The 21425-nt window shown below is 45.2% G+C and overlaps 1 protein-coding gene across 3 annotated transcripts in view; it reads right to left on the bottom strand.

Moving 5' to 3' along the window:
- Positions 1 to 10992: 10992 nt before the first annotated feature.
- ZCCHC2 (zinc finger CCHC-type containing 2) overlaps positions 10993 to 21425 on the bottom strand; it is a 44758-nt gene continuing 34325 nt past the window's right edge. For 2 of the 3 annotated variants that reach the window (XM_052697605.1, XM_052697607.1), the window contains exons 12-14: positions 19439 to 19567; positions 17248 to 18756; positions 16165 to 16257 (exon numbers count right to left, since the gene is read on the bottom strand). In XM_052697605.1, coding sequence (XP_052553565.1) covers positions 16190 to 16257; positions 17248 to 18756; positions 19439 to 19567 — 1706 coding nt within the window. In that variant the 3' untranslated portion in view covers positions 16165 to 16189. Of the gene's footprint in view, positions 11211 to 16164; positions 16258 to 17247; positions 18757 to 19438; positions 19568 to 21425 lie in introns of those variants that run through there. The other variant, XM_052697606.1, reaches the window with a different exon arrangement.

The following is a 21425-nucleotide window of genomic DNA, read 5'->3' as shown; positions in this document are numbered from 1 at the left end:
CTCATTTGTCTGCAGCTACTTATTGGCCATTATAATAACAATTGTGTGATACATGCGAAAGCACGCCAACGTCATGTGGATGCCTTCCTCCTGGAAGCATTCAAGGCCAGCGGATGGAGCTTTGAGCAACCTGGTCTAGTGAGAGGTGACCCTGCCTATGGCAGGGGGTTGGAGCTAGATGATCTTCAAGGTCCCTTCCAACCCAAACCACTCTATGATACTATGATCCTATGGTCCTATGATTCTATGATACTGTGACCATGGTGGCTGTATTTGTATTCTGTCCAGCTGCAGTATCATCCAACAAGAGCCCGGTTGCAAAACACTCGCGGTTGAATTAAGAGCAATTTGAGGCGCAGAGTGGAAAGCTCAACCACATGCAAACATACCTGCATTATGCTTGCTCCCTCCCTAATTGCAGATAAGCAGAGCCCAGGCATTTTTCTTTCCATCCAGACTGGATTTGAGAATAAGCGATGCGTGGCGTCCCTCAGGGGTTGGTACTGGGACTGATGTTCTTTCATATCTTCATCAATGACATGGCAAGTGGGATCAAGTGCACCCATAGCAAGTTTTCAGATGACACCCAGCTGTGCAGTGTGGTCGACATGCCCAAGGGAAGGGATGCCATACAGGCAGACCCAGACATGCTCAAGTGGTGAACCCAGGAGAACTTAATGAAGTTCAAAAAAGCCAAGTGCAAGGTCCTACATCTGGGTCACAGAAACTCCTGTTTCTGTTATCAGCACAGCCCTGATGAAAAGGACCTGGGTGGATGGAAAGCTGGGCATGAGTCAGAAATGTACCCTCACAGCCCAGAAAGCCAACCGTGTCCTGGGCTGCATCAAAAGAAGCGTGGCCAGCAGGTTGAGGGAGGTGCTCCTGCCCCTCTGCTCTGTGATGGTGAGGCCTCGCATGCAGTACTGCATCCAGATGTGGAGTCCTCAGTGCAGGAGAGACGTGGATCTGTTGGAGTGTGTCCAGAGGAGGGCCACAGAAACGATCCATGGAATGGAACAGCTCTCCTAGGAGGACAGGTTGAGAGAGCTGGGGCTGTTCAGCCTGGAGAGGAGAAGGCTCTGAGGTGACCTGATAGCAACCTTGCAGTATCTAAAGAGGGGCTATAAGAAAGAAGGGGACAGAATCTTTAGCAGGGTTAGTTGTGATAGAACAAAGGGAAATGGCTCCGAACTAACAGAGGGGAGAATTAGATTGGATATAATGAAGGAGTATTTTACAGTAAGGGTGGTGAGGCACTGGAACAGCTTGCCCAGAGAGATGGTGGGTGCCCCATCTCTGAACACATCCAAGGTCAGGCTGAAGGGGGCTCTGAGCAGCCTGATCTCACTGTAGGTGTCCCTGTACATTGCAGGGAGTTGGATTAGATGGCCTTTAAGAGTCCATTCCAACCCAAACTTGTCTGTGATTCTGTGATAAGAAAACAAGGGAGACCCGAGATTATAATAGGAGTCAATACCTCCTTCCCTAGGTGCTGTAGGCATCCAGCATGTGCTATCCAAGAGCGATTTTCTAGCCCCTCCCACTTACAACTAATGCCATCAAGAAACTTATTCTGTAGCAGGAGCAACTTCTCCCGCTCCTTCACATACCAGCAGAGAGAGTTATTGCTGCAGTTTGGCCAAAATCCTTAAACTGAGCGGCAGTGTGGGGATAACAAAAGCTGTGAATCAGCTAGAAGAAAGAGTGGAAAAGGAAACAAGGATTGTATCACTGGCTGCACCTCAAGTGCTAATGGGAATTTGGCCTGTGTGCAGCAGATTGCAGATTTGGGTGGGTGCAGTGTAAATCCTGGTCACATCTTCCTCTGGCACTTGGTGCTGCTTCTAAAAAAAATTCAGATCTCAGGCTCTGAAAAGAGTTTTTGCAAGGTTTTTAAGAAAGGTAAATATATGGAGAGGGAAAAGTAATTATATGTATCATATACGTGTGTCATGCAAGACAATCACAAATTTTTACACAAATATGCAGGGAAGTATTTCTTTTAGCCACCTTTAAGGGCAGCCAGCATCTGATTGAGGGCATACTTTTTTTTTTTTTTTGCAGTAGAAACATTCTTGCTGGTGATTTATTGTCATGAAAAACAGAACAAATGTTAGACTGTGTCCTGTGAATACCCTGGATAAGATCTTAAATCACAAGATTTTGCCTTTCAAATGATCCTCATTGCAGCAAGCCCTGTGTTTACTAAGAAACATAAGCTATGAAGAGAGTGAGTTGTGTTTGCTGCAGCAATATACGAGAACAATCATTTTGTGGTTTTGGAAAATCCCTTGCTGTTTTCCTTGTATATCTAGAGAACGATTCCTTCTTGCCAAGGCAAAAGAAGACAGAAGCTCAGGCTATCCTAGAAGCGTGCTGTGTGCTTAATTCCATAATGGAGATCCAACGTAAAACACCAGGGCTGCAGACAAGATGTGAAATCTCACAGCTCCACATGAGCCCTCTCTCAGGATTGAGGACAGCTCCTGGCTCTGCTTTTGTTGCAGTAATGCATGGAGTCCTGGCACAGAGCATACATTAAGATTCATTGATAGTAGTTGCAGCTCCAGGGGGCAAGGAAGAGTCACATCGGAACCATACGCTTCCTGCCCTCACGGATCATTTCTCCCACCCAACCCAGAGTCAGGCTCGCTCTCCCTTTCCACCAGAGATGTCTTGCAAGAGTCTGGCAGCATCTCCTCCCCCAGAAGCAGTCAGGCGGTCACAGCGGGATGTGCTGCCCTGGATGCACCGGCGGGCCCTGGGGAGCCCCTAACATATGAGGGAAAAATAGGACTTAGTGTCTTACCTCAGTAGACACCAGGTATTCGTTAAGAAAGCGTTCCCTGGCCTAAGACAGGCATATTAATCTCGAGATAAAACAAATTAAAAACCTTTAGTCTCTGTCAGGACGGTTTCTGTGGTGCGCGCGCAGGTAACGTATGGAGTTTCTAGTGGCCTGGGCACATTTTGTTACCTGAAATCAATTAGTCAGAGTTCCTTGATCTTCATCACGGGATCCAGCAATTGTGCAACTTTGGAAAAACCTCCTGTTGCACCATATTTGGTGTCACCTCCATCTACAATACAATGTACAATCAAGGCTGTATTGCGAGCAGCGGCCTATTTGTACATCACACATACCTCTCCCTGCCCACCTGCATACAGCTGCACATACCAAACGCTGCCTGCCTGCTGGGGCAAACAGCAGGCAATCCTCCTTTCTGCACAGACTGAAGGAAATGAGGTCAGAAGCTGAAGTTTGTCCCTGGCCACCTTGGTACGTATATAATGACCAGCAGGAAAGACATTTCACAAAGGGGAAAGATGACTGGCCCTTACCCCGAAATACTTCAACCCCACAGGTTCCCTGCTCCAAGTGAACCTTTCAGAAGAAAACATGAATCACCACACAGCAATGTGACTTCTTCTAACATCCCCGAGTCAACAAGGATGGTGATCAGACCACGTTGTTTTATAGATATGCATGAACCAGCCCTCACCTCAGAGTTCTTGCAACACTTCTGTGATGAGCAGACAGCAAGTGCGCCTTCTCAAGGCATTTAAGCTCTTAATCCCACTGAAACCAGAAGGAAGAAGTCAGCCTTGAAGATCTGGCTTAAATGAAGCAGGAGATGATCACACAACAGGTTGCATAGTGTTGGAGAAGACAGTAATCCTGATGTCTCCTGAGTCCCAGCCTTCTGCTCCTTATGCCTATGTTCATGCCAGAATGCTTAATCTCCTAGAAGCTTATGCTAAGATTTCTGTGTTTGTTTAAATTTTAAAATGAAACCTAATCCCCTACAGGGAAGCCTACATAACTATTTTTTTTGCCCAGCCCAGCCTAGAGGCAAACAACCCTACAACTTCTCTGCAGATCTGCTGCCACAGAGAAGATGAAATACGATTCTCTTGGTTGTTTTTTGTTTGTTTTGTTGGTTTTCTTTTAATCTCCTTCATTGATTTTTTTCCCTGGGTTCATGAAGGGTTCACAATTGAGAGTGATGGTCCTGTGGGTCTGACCATCCATTTTAAGTGCCTTGTTTTGCATTAAAGCATTGGAGGATAGGCTGCAGTAAGAACGGTATGGTCAGAAATGCCTGAGGGCCCGAGGGCGCTACCATCCTATCCAAGTCTGTGACCACCTGATTCATCTTCTGGACACCAGGAGGTTGGGCTCCATCCCCAATGTATGAATGCTGAGCTACCGTGTGAGTCACAGGGATCTTCTAGGCACTGAATGTTGGGGACCAGGGCCAGATTTTGGAGAGGGTAGGGCTCCTGCCAGCGCCAGGCAGCAAGCGGTCACATGAGGTCATGTTTTGGCCATCACAGAAAGCAAACCCAGGAGCTGTATCTGGGTGTGGACTTTGACCACCTGCATAGCTGGAACATTACCCACCCAATCGCCCTGCTCCACATCTGCTGGAGATGTGACCTGGTTTCCAAGCCACCTCCTGGCTCTTGGTCATGACCCTTTCAGTGACCTTCACTTCTTGGAAGTGGTTAGGGCACGTAAATGGGAATGGCAAAGGGGAGAAGGTGAACATACTGACACAAGACTTGCAGCACAAGGAACGTATCTGACAGCTTCAGCGTAAAGAAATGCCATGTGGTAACCTTACCGTGTCCCACTGGACTTGCTCCAGTGGGTCAATGCCCCTCTTATTTCAAGGAGCCTTTAACTGGACACAGCATGCCAGCTGTGGCCTCACTAACGCCACTTGTAGATGCATTTTCTACACAGATGCTTGTAGTTTGTTTGAGGTGGTATATTCTGTATTTAACAAATTTAAGAGATTTTCTCGCCTAAATATGCTGCAGACTAATGCCAGGCATATGATATTTAAAAGGATCCTCACCCCACAAGGCTACACCCATCTTATCTGGTTTCTAATCTTGAGAGATATGGGGCTCTGAGACAACCCTTTACTGAGATAAGAATACAACCCAGCCTAATTACCTCCATAAAGGAGCTACAGGAGTCTATAGAGGAGTATACAGTGCAAGGTGGGTGATGACAGAGGCTGTGATTTCTGACCCAGGAAGGCTCTTCTTTCCCTATAAATGTTTCCTGTTGAACAGTTTAACAGCAAAGTCTTTTAGCCTTGACAAAACTGCACTTGCAGCTCGTCCTCCTGTGTCAATAGGCTTTGCATGCTTGTGGCTCAAGCCTGTGCTGGACCTGAGATCAAATCTATGAGGTGGGTGCAGCTGCAGAGGCAGCCTCATTGCACTGGGCTTCAAATCCCCTGCACTCAAGGTCTTGCCGGACAGCCCTGGGTAGGAGGGAAGTCTTACAGCTGAATCGCACCTTGGCAAAGCTGCTTAGTATTCACCCTTCAGGGCCCATTTCTGTCTATCCTACAGGGCAAGGGCAATTCACGAGGAAGAAAAGGCATCTTATAAAACATAAAGTGTTTTGTTTTTGGTTTTTTTTCCAAGGAAGCCTGGAAGGCAGAGTGACAAGATGCATGAAGAGACTATTTATGTGGACAAGCAGCATGGCCTATTTAAGAGCCATGTGAAAGAGTAATTATTCTGGACTCCCATTCTGATGTTAACCAAAAATAAAAAATGTCAGGATTTGGCAAAAAGACCACACACAGTCAAGGAAGCAGCGTTGGCAGCAGGGAGGTTAGGCTAGCAATGGACTTTGAATGGGAGGCCAATGAAAGCTGAATCTCCTGCTTGAGAAAACATCAACCCAGCACTTCCAGGAGCAATTGACACAGGCAAAAGCACTGAAACACTTCTGCGAGGCAGACCAGCTGAGTACCCAAGTTAAGCCAATTACTGCTGGAGTCAGTTCCCCCTTCAGAAAAGTTGTGCACAGTGAGGGGCAGCACTGTCCTGGATTTCAGGCCAGCCACAATCACACAGCCTATGTGGCACCCCTACATGGCACCTCGGGCTGGGCACACAGTGGAATTGCCCTAATCTGCTGTAGCACAACTCCTGAGCTGTTCAGAAGATATTTTGGAAGTCCTTGCAGAAGCCAGAACCAATTTACACCGCAAGAGTGCAACTGGTTCTGTCCATAAAGCAGTAGCTGCCATTTTTCATTTTGTCCATGAAAGAAGCCTACCTCATGCTTTGGAGAAGGGAAAAAGGGACAAAGTTTGGGAGAGAGGGACCAGCCCTGTCACCCACGCACCAAGCCTCTCTTTGCTGTGCTGACGCAGGTGGCAGTGGGTGAGGAAGCGTTTTTGGTGGGTCTCAGGCAGGGGATGAATCTGTTGTGCCGTTGATTTCAGGATAGAAGGCTCACCAGGGTGAACACGAGCAGTCCGCTCAGCCAAACGACCCGGCCCTCCACGGCCATTTGCTCACTCTGCTTTCTGGCATGTTCCTGCAACATTTTTCTGAGCCGGAGGCCAGAATTTCTCAAGCACCTAAAATCATGCACTGTAATCAACCTGGCTTGATTGTAATTGCCCAGTTTATAACACCAGACCTGCACGCTATAGTTGTTCAGCCCTCCGGTAACAAAGGTCCTCAGAGAGGAGCGGTGACTCAGCACACCGCTGCCCCATTTGGCACAAGCCAAGCCTGGATTCCCTCCAACGGAGGGGATTCGTGCTCTGACTCGTGCTCAGCAAATAACTCAGTGCTCTCACCCCACTTTCCCCACCTTTTCCCTGGGACCACGCTGAGCATACGGCCGTGTACCCACATGCTTACAAAGAGGACTTGTTGCAGAGCTCCATCCCAACAGCCCCATGCCCGTCTTTCACAGGGGCACAGATGTAGCCCTGGGCTTCTAGCGCACATCTTCTGCCTTTCTCTCAAACCAAGTGTCCGCAGTGGACAGCACGATTTGGGACTCCAGCCTAGTAGTACCTCAGTTTACAATCAACACAACAGGGGACAAAAGTATCTCTGTGTCTCATAGAGATGGAATTATAATTAATTCCAGAGGATTCCTAAGTGCACAGATAATTCGGTCTTTAGGAGTATCTAGCATACTGTAGCTACAACCTTGAAGCACTATTTGGAAACCTGAACAGGAAGAAAAGCCCCACGTGGATATTTCCCCAGGAGTGCAGAACAACGTGTTTCTGCAGGAGGAAGACAGAGAAGGCTGTGCCACCGCCCTCCTCGTGGGCACTTGGTATCTTTGCCCCTTGATCCGGCTGTGAAGGATGTGACAGGGGTGTGGTGAAGGATCTCAGAGCTGAGGCCAGTTCTGAAGGGGACGTCCCACAGTCTGGGTTTTGCACGTTTACAGAGAACACTCAGACATACCAGTGGTGGGGCTGGGAGGTCACTGCGTAGCCCCTAGGCTGTGCCAGGTATGATTTCTACCCCAGCTAGCGTGTAAGCCTCACGTTTCCGGTTGGTTCGAATGCAACCCAGGTCAGCTGTGCTTTGGCCTCTGGGGCAGCAACAGCATCCTGAATACACCACGTGTCTCCATCTTGTATTGTGCTGATTTAGAGATCAGCAAGTTTCTGCTACCCATTTTCAGGGACCAGAAATGCCTGTGTCCATGCTTCTATGTACTGTGTTCAGTTTAAGGCCCCTGACTACAGGAAGGACATTGAGGCCCTGGAGCGTGTCCAGAGAAGGGCAACAAAGCTGGCAAGGGGTTTGGAGCACAAGTCTTAAGGGGAGCAGCTGAGGGAACAGGGATCGCTCAGTCTGAAGAAGAGGAGGCTCAGGGGAGACTTCATAGCTCTCTACAAGTGCCTGAAGGGGGGTTGTGGTGAGGTGGGGGTTGGCCTCTTCTCCCATGTAAGTGGCAACAGGACTAGAGGGAATGGCCTCAAGTTGCACCAGGGGAGATTCAGGTTGGACATTAGGAAATACTTCTCCAAGAGAGTGGTCAGGCACTGGAACGGGCTGTCCAGGGAGGAGGTGGAGTCACCGACCCTGAGACATTGAAGAAACACTTAAATGTTGTACTGAGGGACGTGGTTTAATGGGAAATACAAGTGGTGGGTGGATGGTTGGACTGGAGGATCTTGTAGGTCTTTTCCAACCTTGGTCATTCTACGAATGTATAATTCCACCTAAACCCTACTACTGGCAGAGAGCGTATCTCTACTCCCCTCTGGTGCCTCCTGCCCAGAGGCAGGGCTGGACCTTGTCTCCTCACCACAGCTAACGCTCCACATATGTGAAAAGGCAAGGCCAATCTGCTTGGTGCTGGGAAAAAAATGAACCAGGGGAGTGAACTCATCTCTAATCGCATTGCCTGAACTTCTAAAGCTCTTAGAGCCAAAGCATGACATCATCCTAATGTGACATGATGATAAAATAAACAATGCAGAAAAATGAACAGATAACTCTGAGAAATTACTTACAGCCATGTTCTCAGTGCTGGACTTGAGGATTTGGAGGTTGACTCCATTGCTCCACTAGAAGCAAGCAATGCAGGACATAGTAAAGATGGTTGTGGTTTGAGGCCAAAAATGAAAAGATGAGACCCAACACAGCCAGCACTGTGAAACTGGAGATGAACAGATAAATAATGTTGTTCTTCATTTGGATAATCATGGTAAGCTGAGCCCAAGTTGCTCATCCTTGGTGCTACCCAAGGCCCCACCTGTGAGCACCTGACCAAAGCCATTATGCTCTTAACAGACAAAGCAAAGGGCTGGCAAAATCTTATACTGAGAACCAGCACATTGTAGGCTGGAAACATCTCAGACAATTAAAAAAAAGCTTGCTCAAAACCCATTTGCATCCACCTTTGTAAGTCAGTGCCACGGGATCATTGCCGCTTGTTGTCTCAGAGAGGGAAAGATGACGTTTTAGATCCCATGCAATGACACTGGAAAATGAGTTTTATCCGTAACAAATGCTGATTTTATCAGTAAATTAGGTATATGTTTTGCTTTCTCTGATACGGCAATAGGAGTCTGCAGTAAAACCCGCCCTCTTTCACCTGTCCTTGCTCCCTCAGGCTCATACGTGTTTTAATAGGTCTCAAACGAGCAGCAAAATACACAACCGCATGGTTTAATGGCTTCTGCACTGCTACAGAAATACTTGCACAGAAGTGTAGCTGGAAAGCTGCTTGTTTCACAGCTGGCTAAATCAGCGCTGCGTCATCCTGACCTTGCATTTGTTGCACAGCTGAAGAACGAGGCTCCACAGAGCTGCAGGGGCTGCTCCTGAGGGGGAACGCCGGCCGCCCCATTCAGCTGGCTGCCCCCTGGCACTGAGCAGGCCTGGCGGCGGGCCCACAGCCTGTAGGGCCACCAGCGGCGAGCCGGGCAGGGCAGCAGGAGAGGAGCAATGCAGGGGTACCAGCAGTGCTGGCTTGAGGCTCACCCAGGGACCCTTCAGCCACAGCCAGGCCTAGGTTTGTAGGCCTATGGATGAGAAACAGTGCTGCTGGTTGTGGCTGGGGGATGAAGGCCCATCAGTGCTCTCCAGAACCAACTCTCTGGTTTGACTTCAGTTGGTTTTTTTCTTTTTTTTCTTTTTTTTTTTTTTTTTTTTTTGGCTTGTATTTTCTTCTATCTTGCACTGAGGCTCCCCACCACCTCTCCCTCTCCATCCTCTGAACTCTCACATTTCCTTCCATCAAAGGCACGGCCAGCTGTAAAAACAATATCCTGGCACAGACAAAACAGTTACCCACAGCACGGCATGCAAACACCTCAGCAAAGCAAAGCAGCATTATGTACAGCTTAAGAGCTCTGAAACAGACTTCATTTTGCTGAAGGGCTGAGGGCATTTCCCAGTTCTCAGGTGGCAGCAGCAGTAACCCGGTGTATCCCTACAGGCAGCCTGTGACTGAAGGAGCTCACTAACAAAAGGGAAGCAAGCATATGGAATACATTCCCCACACTGGTCATGGAAGCAAGGAGCTTTAAAGGGTGCAGAGGAAACTAGATGCATTTCTAAACAAGGAAACTTGGAAAAATATGGGGTGGCCGACCACTGGGTAACATTGAAAGGGCTTGACCTGCACTGCCCCAGTCCTTGCACTCAGCCATGAAACTACTCCAGGTTAGGAAGGTTTCTGCTTTTAGAATTCAGTAAATATGCAGAAACAAATTTTGGAAATGAAGATTCTGCAGCTGATCTCTCGAGCAGCTTGCGAGCTAAACAGAGGGTCAGCTCTCACCCATCAGCCCTGCTGAACACAACCAGTCTTCCACCTGCTAAGCACCTCCTGCTTCTGGCATTCTCTGGAAACCATGGTGCTGCTGGTGCAAATACAAGTGTGCTCACTTAGGTTTCCCAACTTTCATGCAGACAAGCACAGTGGCTGAACACGTTTATTGTTTGCTGCCTCTTGATTAACTTCCCATTCTTTGCATCCTCCACCTGAGAAGCTGCAAGAAATAAGAGATCTTTCTTTGAAGGGGAAGAAAAAAGTGATGGCTTCAAAGTGGCGTAAGTCAAGGCTCCCATTTTTTTGCAGTGATGAGTCCTGGCACAGTCACATGTGGAAGCAGCCACCCCTTTGCACTGGTTATTTTAATTTGGATTAATGAGTTTTCTGCAGTGTCATCTGAGAGTTTGCACACCGCAGACTACAGTATTTCAAATGGCCTCCATTAGGTACTCGTTTCCAGCAGGCACGTAAAGGAAATGTTGAAAGGATAATCAGGGCACAAGCAAGAGAGAGAAAAAAAAAGGCTAGCATTTAAATTAAAAATGAAAAGCACAGCAAAGAAAGACAACGCCATACAGGGTGCATTCGCTAGCTGACAGCCCTGGATAGCTTTAAGAATAATCATGAATGTTACACCTTTTTAAATGCATTGTTAGAATCACAGGTAGGTTGCAGGAGGCTCCAACTTCCCATTAGGTGCATGAGACGGCCAGCTGTGCTGTGCTCCAGCACACAGTTCATTTGCCTTTGTCCCATATAGATGCAATCTCTTAGTTGCTGTTCTGTGCTACGAGCTGGATGTGAGCTCAGAAATTCAGTGCAGTGTGAAATTGTTTCACCTTAAGCCTAACCCAGTGCCCCATGGTACTCTTTGCTGCAGCTTTCCCTCCCCTCCTCACACATTTCTGCTGTTTTCATTCAAAATCTTTATTTCATCCAGCGACAGAGGCCAAGGCTTCCCGATTTGCACACACACTTTGAAATACCTGGAAATCATTGTCAGCGTGCACCTCAGAGCAGAGCTGGGTAGCAAGGAGCTGCTCAAGTCCCGAGAGGTTTCCACCCGAAGCCTTGCTGCTGCTCAGCTGCCCGCTCTCGTGCTGGGGCCTGCGTGCGTCCTGCAAAAGAGCTTCAGAGAAAGGAAAAGGGTGTTTTGATAGCGACACAACTTTACACGTCTTACTGACTGCTCTACGCACAGCTTCACAACCTCGTGTCAGTCAAAACAAGAAAAAAACCCACATCTGTTGAAAGCACCATTGTTCAACTTTCAAATTACCAGTGGTGTAAAATAAGACTGCTTAAAGTAAGCATAATATTTGCTTATGCAGATGATGTTTTGTTATGCAAAGTACTATCTTCCCCCCTAAGGAGTCTCTAACAAGTATTTTAAAATCAAATGTGAATGGAAAGTAAGTTTTTAAAGCAGCAATCCTCATTTTTCACCAATCATATCAATTTTATGAGTTAACTTTGACTCGTTCAGTAACACCCTGTACCTCAAGAAAACAATGTACTTCAGTGGTCAATAGAAAAAAGAACTGTTAAGAAACAGTTACTCTATCAGTTTACTGACTTAAACTATTTTCACAGTATAGTTTTATAGATGGTTTTATTGCCCAGTTCATACAACAGCAACCCTTTGCTCTAGCCAGGGAGCACGTATAAGCATTAACAACTGTGACTTTATTAAGCTCCATCTGTTGGTCAGCATGTTCCTGGGCCTAAGGCAAGTGTGTCACCTAACGTTAAACCCTACATCGTGGATCCTCATATCCTGAAAGATAACCCCTTGGGTCTGTTCACAAGCCATGTGGATTTCAGAAAGCATTCCTCGCTATAAGGATAGCAATATCTAAAGCCATTTCTAACTGTCCATAGTTCTTGAGGTATCACGTTCACATTTGGCTGCAGTTGTCCACATGTTCAATATTCCCTATGAGATCTAGTCTTAGTAGTAAAACAGGCAACTATTTCAGATACACATTTAGCACACATTCTTCAAGAGACGATTATCTTCTTCATGGTAGAACATACCTAAACACGAGGTAACTAAAGAAACTAATGTATCAAAAATCACTAGTCAAAGAAATCCCCCAAACAAGGTCATTTTCGTGGCATGAAAGCGTTAAAACCAAGCGAAACTGAAGTGCCTTGCAGGGTGTCTCAGATAGAAGCACCATGATATCCAGCTGCTGGAGTTATGCTGCCACCTATTGCAAAGACGAATCAAGGAGATCCATTTCATTCTGCTAGCACACAGATATGCAGCAACTATCACTGCTCTCTCTCTCGCTAAAAAGACTTTCTTCCTAAATATCTGCTACTGCTAACTGCTGAAGAAAGGACGTGCTGTTAATTACCAGCCCTGATCAGGAAGTACAATTGCCCAGAGCTGTGTTTTTGTGTGTGTAGAATTCACACAACCGTATTTCAGGGGAGCAGCCGCAGGAGGCGCAGCTCAGTGCCCCTCTAGAAGCAGGCATGAGGAGACAAACAAATCACAACGGTGCTTCTCTACACTTCTCTACAACCAATCTGGCACTGGCCCAGCTCTCAGAACACATTTTTGGGCCTTTTGCTTTTCCATCTGCCTTGGCACCATGCACATGCCTTTCTTTTTTTCCCTGAGTGAAAGCTCCTACACCTCAGTCAAGATCTAGGCGTTAGGTCATCATTGTCACCCTAGTGTCTAAACTAGATCATCTCCTCACTCGTAAGCAAGCCACGTGCATCAACGCTCTCCCTTACACTCCCATTTTGCAGTTCTGCCCATGTCAAACTCACGGCTCACTTTGAATTCCAGTTTTGGGAACCAAGCAGTGCATTTGCATCTGCAGTATTACTGCATCAGGCAGTACAAACCAGCAGCAATGCAGCATTAGGAGTCGCTCCTGGGCAGCTGGCACAGCAGCTGGGGCCAACCAGCTGGTGGGATTGCCTCATGTGACTGCATGGCACTCAGCGCGTTCTCAGCCGCCCAGAAGAATCTCTCTTCAAAAGCAGACAGTTAAAACCAGATTGCCTAGATATGAGGCACAGCAACCAAAGAGGAGAGCTGTTAGAATTGTTAGGCCCCAGCAAAGCAAGCAGCAGAATAATGGGGCATTTTATAGTACTGGCCGTGCCAGAGGGTAAGCATTTTTAGATGTTTTAATTGATAGATGCAAGCAAGATCCATTACAGTTAGGATTGCTTGCAGCATAAACGGATGGTGTTATCCCTATTGCTATCTCTGATGGAACGATAAGCAGCAGATTTCGCTTTCAAAGTAATACGGTGACCCCAAATTCCTTGGACAGGCACACACACTTATGGGAGGGAATAAAGATCCTCGAAGAAACTGAGTGTTTGCATGATGCCTGCTTTAAACACCCACTATCATCATGCAAGTTGCCTGAGAAAAAAAGGTTGGGTTCATGGCAACTTTGAGCCCTCCCACGTTAGTTGGTTTCTTGTGAAATAGGGGAGTAAGCTGAGATAAAGATCATGACAGCCTGTGGTCCTCAGCTCCGTAGGTAACCTGCTGCTAAGCACTAGGAATTGAGAGCTACAAAGCAGAGAGAAAGTGAGAGCAATTGCTACCCTCCTGTCTTTCAGAACTACCAGAAAACATTCTGGTATTAAATTCTGACCACTCAGCTGTAATCCACACATCCCTAAGTCACTTCTCTAGCCCCAGTATTTCCCCATGCCCTTCCATCTGTTTTAGCAGCTGGAAGTTTCCAGTTCATGCACACGTTATACTGAGGAGCACAACGGATTCAAAACTTACCAAATGAAAAAAAAAAAAGTATGTTTAAATTGCATCTCACCTCTACTCCAAGAGCCATCAAAATCAAACACAGACATAAGTGATCTAGAAAAGCTTTGCTCAGCGTCCCGGACCCATCACAGAAGGCCATCCTCCATCTCCTAAGAGATCCATCTACCTTGGGGCTCAGAGCAGGGCACAGCACCCTGACTGCAGTCACAGGCCTGCTCCGACCTTCAGTCAGACACAGTCAGCTTCATCTCAGAAGTGACAGATTCCAACCAAAATGGTAGCTTGCCAGAAACACTGAACAACCCCATCCCTCTACTGGAGGCAGCCTAGGGCTTTCATTTTGTTGTTCTCAGTGATAAAGGACAGTACTTGCACGCAGGTACTTTTTTTCTTTTTTTATTGCTGTTAAGTCAAGGAAAAAGGTTGCATAAAATCCAATCTCTTCTAGAAATATAAGTGACCTTTCCAGTACATTTCAAATATCAAAGTATATGGTAAACATACAAATAAAGAGAAGGTAACATACCTCCTATTTACAGTACAGTATTTTAAATCATAAAATAAGTTCCATAAAGTACAACTGGCAGGTAATTCACAATACAAGTCCATTGGTGGTTTAACACCCTCACTTCAACTCAAACGCAGTTCATTCGTTTCAAGTGGTCCAAAAATACCCAGATCAAATAAAAATTTTAATCAAAATAATTTTCATTTACTACTTAAACTTTTTTTTTTTTTTTTTTTTTTTTTTTTTAAATTAAAGCTTTCATCTACCTCCCTCCCAGCCCCCCCTCCGAGAAAAAAGTTCCAAAATGTACACTGGTGCTATAAATATAAATGCTACCTATGAAGAAATGTAATCATCAAGCTTTTTTCTTCAAGTTTCTTGTTTGTTTAGCAATTTATGAGACGGCTGAACCAAAGATTGATTTTTATCTCGTCCCTCTACTGGACATCAACTCTTAGATTAAGAAAAAAGGTTTCTGCCATGAACTGTGAGGAATGCCAAACCCTATGGATATACAGTGGTAGTTGTTCATCGGTGTTGAATGCAGCAGTCAAAAAATACACTCATCTTCCAGATAACCTCAGTGCACTTCAGGAAATCAAATATTACCTGGAAGCAATTTAGTACATATATTGGCTTTTAAAAATAAAATAAAAAATACAGCAGCATTAAACTTACTTACTCATGATACTGACATGATTAATACCATCTTAACACTCATTTCAGTCTTTCACATTATACCGTAATTACGCATAGTGGTAGATTGTTATAAAATAGTGACTTTGCTATTTGGTAGACAGGTCCTAATGCTAATACCTGACTATTTTGTAAAAACCATAGCTTTTGTTCAGTCTGAAAGAAAACATTTACATTCTAAGTACAATGCAACACTGTCTAATAGTTTAGGATAAACTAATAGTTTAGGAAAAAAAATATTCGATCAAGTAATGTTCGTTCTGTGTTGACACGATGTAGAATAGCTTTAGAAAAGGAAAAAATTGCCGTCAGCTTTCATTACAAATGCAAACACACTGAGTACAACATTCATACCAGCTTTTCACCTTTTTTTGCCGAACATACAGGCTAAAAAGCTACAAAGGGAGAAAAACCTGTTAATTTAAGCTTGTTTACCTTTAAAAATCTGTTCAAGTCCACACAGCTTCAGTCACTTCCTGCTCTACGTATTGTGATTTATCTGGGACTCTCAAGAGCTGCGTATATGTACTACTGCCAGCTACAGCACACGTCCAGAATGGCGTGTTCCTTTGGGCCCTCCTAACAGCACGTCTGAGCATCTCCCCTCAATTCACGAGCGTTAATTTGGAGTACGGGCAGGGTCTGTACGAACTGCGCTAAACACTCATGCAAGCCCAACAAATCCACGTGGACAAACAGGGAAAAGAAAACGAAACAGCAGCATAAAGAGAACAGGGAAGGGGAGGAAGAAGATTGTGGTGGGGAACATGACCAACTTTCTTCTTTCACCATATGGCTGCTCCATCAGTGATGTCAGAGGTCAGAGACTTTTTTTTTAGATGCAGTAAACATTGCACATGTCTCAAGTCTTCAGTGCAAAAGCATGGTTCGAATGCTCTTTCTGATTGTTTGGCTGTGTGTCTGAATTACATGCACTACGCAAGCCTTTTGTAGAACCAGGAGGAGACCAGGGACTCAGCTTTCTTCTCGTGTACGGAAGAGGTGCGACAAGCAATGAAAAATTCCAAAAGAATATAAAACTGGGAATGTCCCAAAACACAAGACCACCCCCCACCTCCCACACACACCTTCCCCCAATTCCCCAAGCTTCAGTTTAAGTAGGCAATGTTTACTTGTTTCAGTCTGCAGAATCCAAGGTATCATTGGAAGGGGGAGGGGGAGGTGCGTATCTCAGTCTGTAAGTGCCTAAAACAGGAAAGAGAACTACTAAGTCACTGCTTACAATTAAAATGGATTACAAAACCACTACAAGGTATCAAAATGGACATGCTCTTCAAAAGGCACTATCATCCTCCAGTCCATTTAAAGTAGGTCCTAAGATCTTACACTATTTCCTTTCAACCGCTCACTAAAAGCATCGGTTTAAAAAAATAGATAGACAGCAGATACCAGATTTTTACCTCTGTTGGAAAAATACAAAGAGAAGGAGACCCCATCATGGCTATTCTTTCCTGTTCCTGTCTGACCAGACAAGTCAAGTCAGAATGGACACAGGCCAAGAATCAGAAATAGTTTACATTCCATCTGAACGCTGAGTTTCCTGGGTTTTTTGTTTGTTTGTTTTTGCATGGAGGAAGAAACGGCACGCAGGACTGCAGCCATTCCTTCGGCTTCTAATTCCAATTGGTTTCTGCCTTTTTGCTGTAACTTGCCTGAGAAGTTCAAGCATATTTCATTTGTGTATTTCATGATGGGGCATAGAGGATGGCTGGTTGTGCAAAGGTAAGCTTCAGAAAAGTTAAATTATTTAATGGCCAGTTCATTTTTTTTGAATTCTTCTATATTTTCTCTGCTTTTTGCCAATGATTTCTCTCTAGAAAACACTGACGAGAAATGGAAAAATTGAAACGACATGCAAACCTCAAACGTAATACCAAAAACAAATGAGCGAAAAGAACGACAATTTAGAACAGATAGAGTTGGAGTTCCCAGCTCTGAATCATGCTCATTTTCTGCTTCGCGCTGTGAATCCTTTTGCCTTGCGCTGTTCTACAGAAATTTCAAGCAGAGATAAGATACTTTGAAGCTTTAGAGCAGGTCACTAATGCACAACCATTTACACAAAACATACACACGCACGCACACCTTTCTGCAAGACCAGAAACAGCACATTCAGTTAGGTAAAGAGGAACTGCTAAACTCAAAAGCAAGTCCGCTGGGAGTTATCATGATTACCTTGTTGACTGGCCTCCATGGATGACTGCTTACAGTCCTGCGCATAGTGTCCACTTACACCACAATTGTAACATGAAACGTTCCCATTCTTCTTGGGTCCTGACCCATTTGTGTTGGCAACTACGTTAGGTGCTGGATATACGGGATAGAACCTCCCAAATCCTGCCATCTGCTGCATACCATAGTTGGCTTGGCTCCCCATTACTGGGTCATGCATAAGCCCGTTTGCATACGGAGACTGAGGCAGGAAGAAAGGAAGTTGCGTTCCATTGCTTTGATGTGCTTGATTGAGGTAGCTGCCATTGCAAAGTGATGGCAGAGTGAAGAAAGATGGAACTCTGTAGACTTGTCCATGAAGTGGGTTATGATAAAAATAGCTATTAATCTGAAGGCTTCCATTGGTCCCACAGCTACACCTGCGTCCACAAGAACCACAAGGACCAGATCCCAGCTGCTGTGGAGGTAACATTGTCCCGTTAGTGTTGTTATTTCCAACAGCGTTTATGTAGGATGTGCTGTCGCTCTGTGCAGTGCTGTGTGTTAAAGCGGGGCTCGGGCTAGGGGCAGGGCCTGGCGTGTGCGTAGGAATTGCAGGAGGAACGGACGACTGGATCTGACCAACACCTAAACCAGCTGACTGAGGTGGTGAGGAGGCTGCTACAGTGTTCAGCACGTTTGTGTTCTGGTTGGGCAACACGCTGGTAGCATGAGGACTGCCTGGCAAAGCGTACGAAGCTGGTGGAGGTGGCGGTGCTGCTGTGGAGAGACCAGCTGCTGGAAGAACTACCTTCAGATTGGTAGGCTGAGGGATTGCTCCTGGGTTTCCCTCAATGTGAGGCACCATTTGATTCAGTCCTACCACCTGGGATGCGGGTTTTGTGATGGGATCTGTAGTAGGAACTGGGGATCCTGGGAAACTACCTGGATTGTGGACTGGGATAAAGGCAGTATTTGGTGATCCAATGCTTAAGTTTCCTGTTGGCTGCTGTGGTCCATTAACCGTGCAACTTTCCGACGATCCCTGTGGAGAGGGCATTTTCAATCTGTGTATTGCCAAATGCAAAGCAGGGCTACCAGGCTGGACAGAATGCGGGAGAAAAGTGGATGGGACTGGCAAAGGGGAAGCCATCAGCTCGAGGCGTTTCTCAGGCTCGCCAGAAGTCACTGGGCCCATTCCACCAGGAGGTGAATTTGCGGACTCTCTCACCGGTGAGACAGCAACAGGCGTGGTAACGAGCATTCCCATCGTCTTCCCATCTGCGGATATGGGGGGCGGGACGACCGCTTCAGGCTTTTGGGCAGTGCTGTGCATCACACAGTGTAAGGCAGGCATGAAGGAGATGTGTTGAAACTTGGCATTCAAAGGATCTTCCGAAAGGCTTCCGTTTTCGTTAGTCGCTGAAGAGATCTGAGCAGACGATTTGTTCATGTTTGAGGAGCTGACAGCACTGTAGCCTGTGAACCTGGCTGCATTTTGATTTCCAGAGTCCTCAGAATTGCTGTCCGTGTCTGTGGAGAAAGCAGCGTTTGTCAGTCAGAAGAATGAATCTGAAACTATAGTAAGTCTCACCCTGGACTAACTTACCCATGTAAAACTTATTGAATTTGAGGACATAAAAGATAATCGTGTCTTTCTGAATTAGACTAACTTTGAGATTGCTTTCAGTCATCCAGACCAAGCTAGGTCAATCTCTATCATTCATCTAAATCAAAATGCCTGGCTAGCGCCCTGGTTTCAGCTAGCTGTGTCTTTGACTTGGGTATATCTGCAAATGTGCACAGCAGCAAACAGGCCAAATTAGGAATTTGTATCTACCTAGAAAGATGTTGATAAAGCTTGCTCAAACTTGGAAGGAGTGATAAATTAAACAGTCAATACAAAGAGAAAGACCTCTCAGACACGCTGGCGTAGTTTTAGAACTTTATATGTAACGTTCTTTGCTGTACTGCTGCAATTTCTCAAGACACTGCCAAAGTCAGAAAAATGGGATATCATGTACAACATAGCTCTACATAGTGATCTAAAACTCAAACAGCTTCTGCTACTTGCTAGAAGCCCTCAATCCATACAGTCACAAAACTTATTAAGTAAAACATCATCTAATAAAATGAGAAACTAATTAAAATTAATACAAGAAAGAGATTAATCAAGGACTATACAAGGTTCATGCACACTCTCCAAAAATCCAACCTCTGTCTTTTTCTTCTTCACTGTCAAAGCTTTCCCTCCCATCATGTCGTGGACTAGAAGGAGAACTGTAACTTTCAGATGATGTTTCTCCACACGTATCGTGACCAGATCCAGTGTCCAAATTCAGATCTAAAAACAAAAATAAGTATTTTTGTGTAAAATTGCACCTTCTGGATTTCAAAAGGAATCATGGGAAACTCATTTGCTGGAAACTGCATTTCAGAGCGGGTTTAGAAACTATTATCAAAGTCCAGTACATAAGCCAGAACGCTTTGGCTTTTGAGTTCTGCCTCAGAGGTGAAGCAGCAAGACACAGCAAGAGGTGAAGCATGCTCTCACAGTCTGCAGGCCAGATGCTAGTGTCAAGCAAATCCCACTGCCCAAAAAACTCAGCTAAAAAAACTTCAGGACAAAAAAAGAACACTAGGATTTATTTGTATTATTAGTAATAGCAAGAAAATAAATTGTTAATTTATTATTACAGTTGCAAATGTAACAGCTTAGGTTAAACTACTACAAAGTTGCCGTAAAGTTTTCATTTTTGATTCTTGCAACCATTTTCCTGGATTAAACCTACACTTGTTACGTTAACAAGGGTATTGAATTTCTAATATAATGTGGAACAGTCATGCCAACCTCCTATCACCAAAAAGAAAAAGCTTAAAGTCCCAGTCACAAAGTCTTCAAAGTTGTAAGTAACTAAGAAATGACTGACAAGCTAAAAACAGAAAGCGAAAATGGAAGAAAAAAAGAGTTAAGAGCTATTGACTCAAAATAGGACATTTCAAACAATGTCTCCAGATATAAAGCCAGGCAGAGATTCAGACTGCAAGGTTATTTCCTCCCCCTGCTCCCCGCTTCCCCCCGACCACCTCTCCATAGGTTGTATCAGATGACACTTTGATGTTTGCATACAAAGACAGGTAGAAAGCTAATTCCTGAGGACTGAATTGCTTCCAGTAATTGTGGGTTGCAGTTTCCTCTTGCAGTGGCCTTAAGTAGCCATTCCTATCAAGCAGGCAGTTTCACATCTGTAGGTCAGTGTGTTGCAGGTGGACTGAACTCTTAAGGCAAAACACTCCTTTTTAGCTGCCCAGTGTATCCCACAAAATTACACAGCCTCTGAAATGTATCAGGTCGTAAACACTCAGTGTGCTTTACATGACAAGAACAGCAACCAATCAGACATGCACACAGAGAGCTGTCCTGTACATTTAATTTTCTACTTGTAGATTTCTTACCTACTTTCTCAAATTATGTTGTTTTTACTAACCTTGTTAACAGTGAATTCTTAGTTTCAGTCAGATTTTAACACTGTTTTTAGATGACAAAAACTGCTCATAAAGCACACGACAGTAATTCAGTGTGCAATCTACCTGCAACTCTCAAGTTGAGAAGTGGTGATAAAGTATGAAAACTTGTTAAAGACTGCACCCCAAGCAGAAACAAGAGCCAGACAAGGCACTTCGTAAGATGCCTTCAACACATCAGCTTATTAGATGGTATACAAAAGGCACAGTCTTTATCAATTTTCTGTTGTGACTATTGAGTATAAGAGAGATGAGGTTGCACAAACATCAGGCCAGCAAAGTTGATGGGTAACGCAGCCTTTTGATAATTGGTAATAAAGCTTGGATGCTCAATTGAACAAGACAAGATGACATTTGTGTTGTTCATCCCTCACTGACATACAGAAGTCCTGTTCTAGACTCTGGCTTTTGCTGGATTACCTAAACTCGAAAACCCTGTTTGGGCAGCACGCACAGCTCTGTGTGGTAGCTCAGTAGTCGCCTGCTTTACACACTATAGTTCAACAAAATTTCACACAAGACAGTTTTTGCAAAGCTCCTCACGGGCCAACTCCTCAAAAGAAAGAACCACTGAGCTGCAAAGAGATCACTGATGACATGGCACTGGGCCTCCACTCGCTCAGACTGCTCAGTTTCATACAGAAGTAGCCCAACACAAATGAACGAGCAAAGCTGAA

Source organism: Tympanuchus pallidicinctus, unplaced genomic scaffold (genome assembly GCF_026119805.1).
Source record: "Tympanuchus pallidicinctus isolate F22 unplaced genomic scaffold, pur_lepc_1.0 scaffold31, whole genome shotgun sequence".
Lineage (NCBI taxonomy): Eukaryota > Metazoa > Chordata > Aves > Galliformes > Phasianidae > Tympanuchus > Tympanuchus pallidicinctus.
Note: the sequence above shows the minus strand (reverse complement) of the source record. Positions and strands in the feature narration are given on the sequence as shown.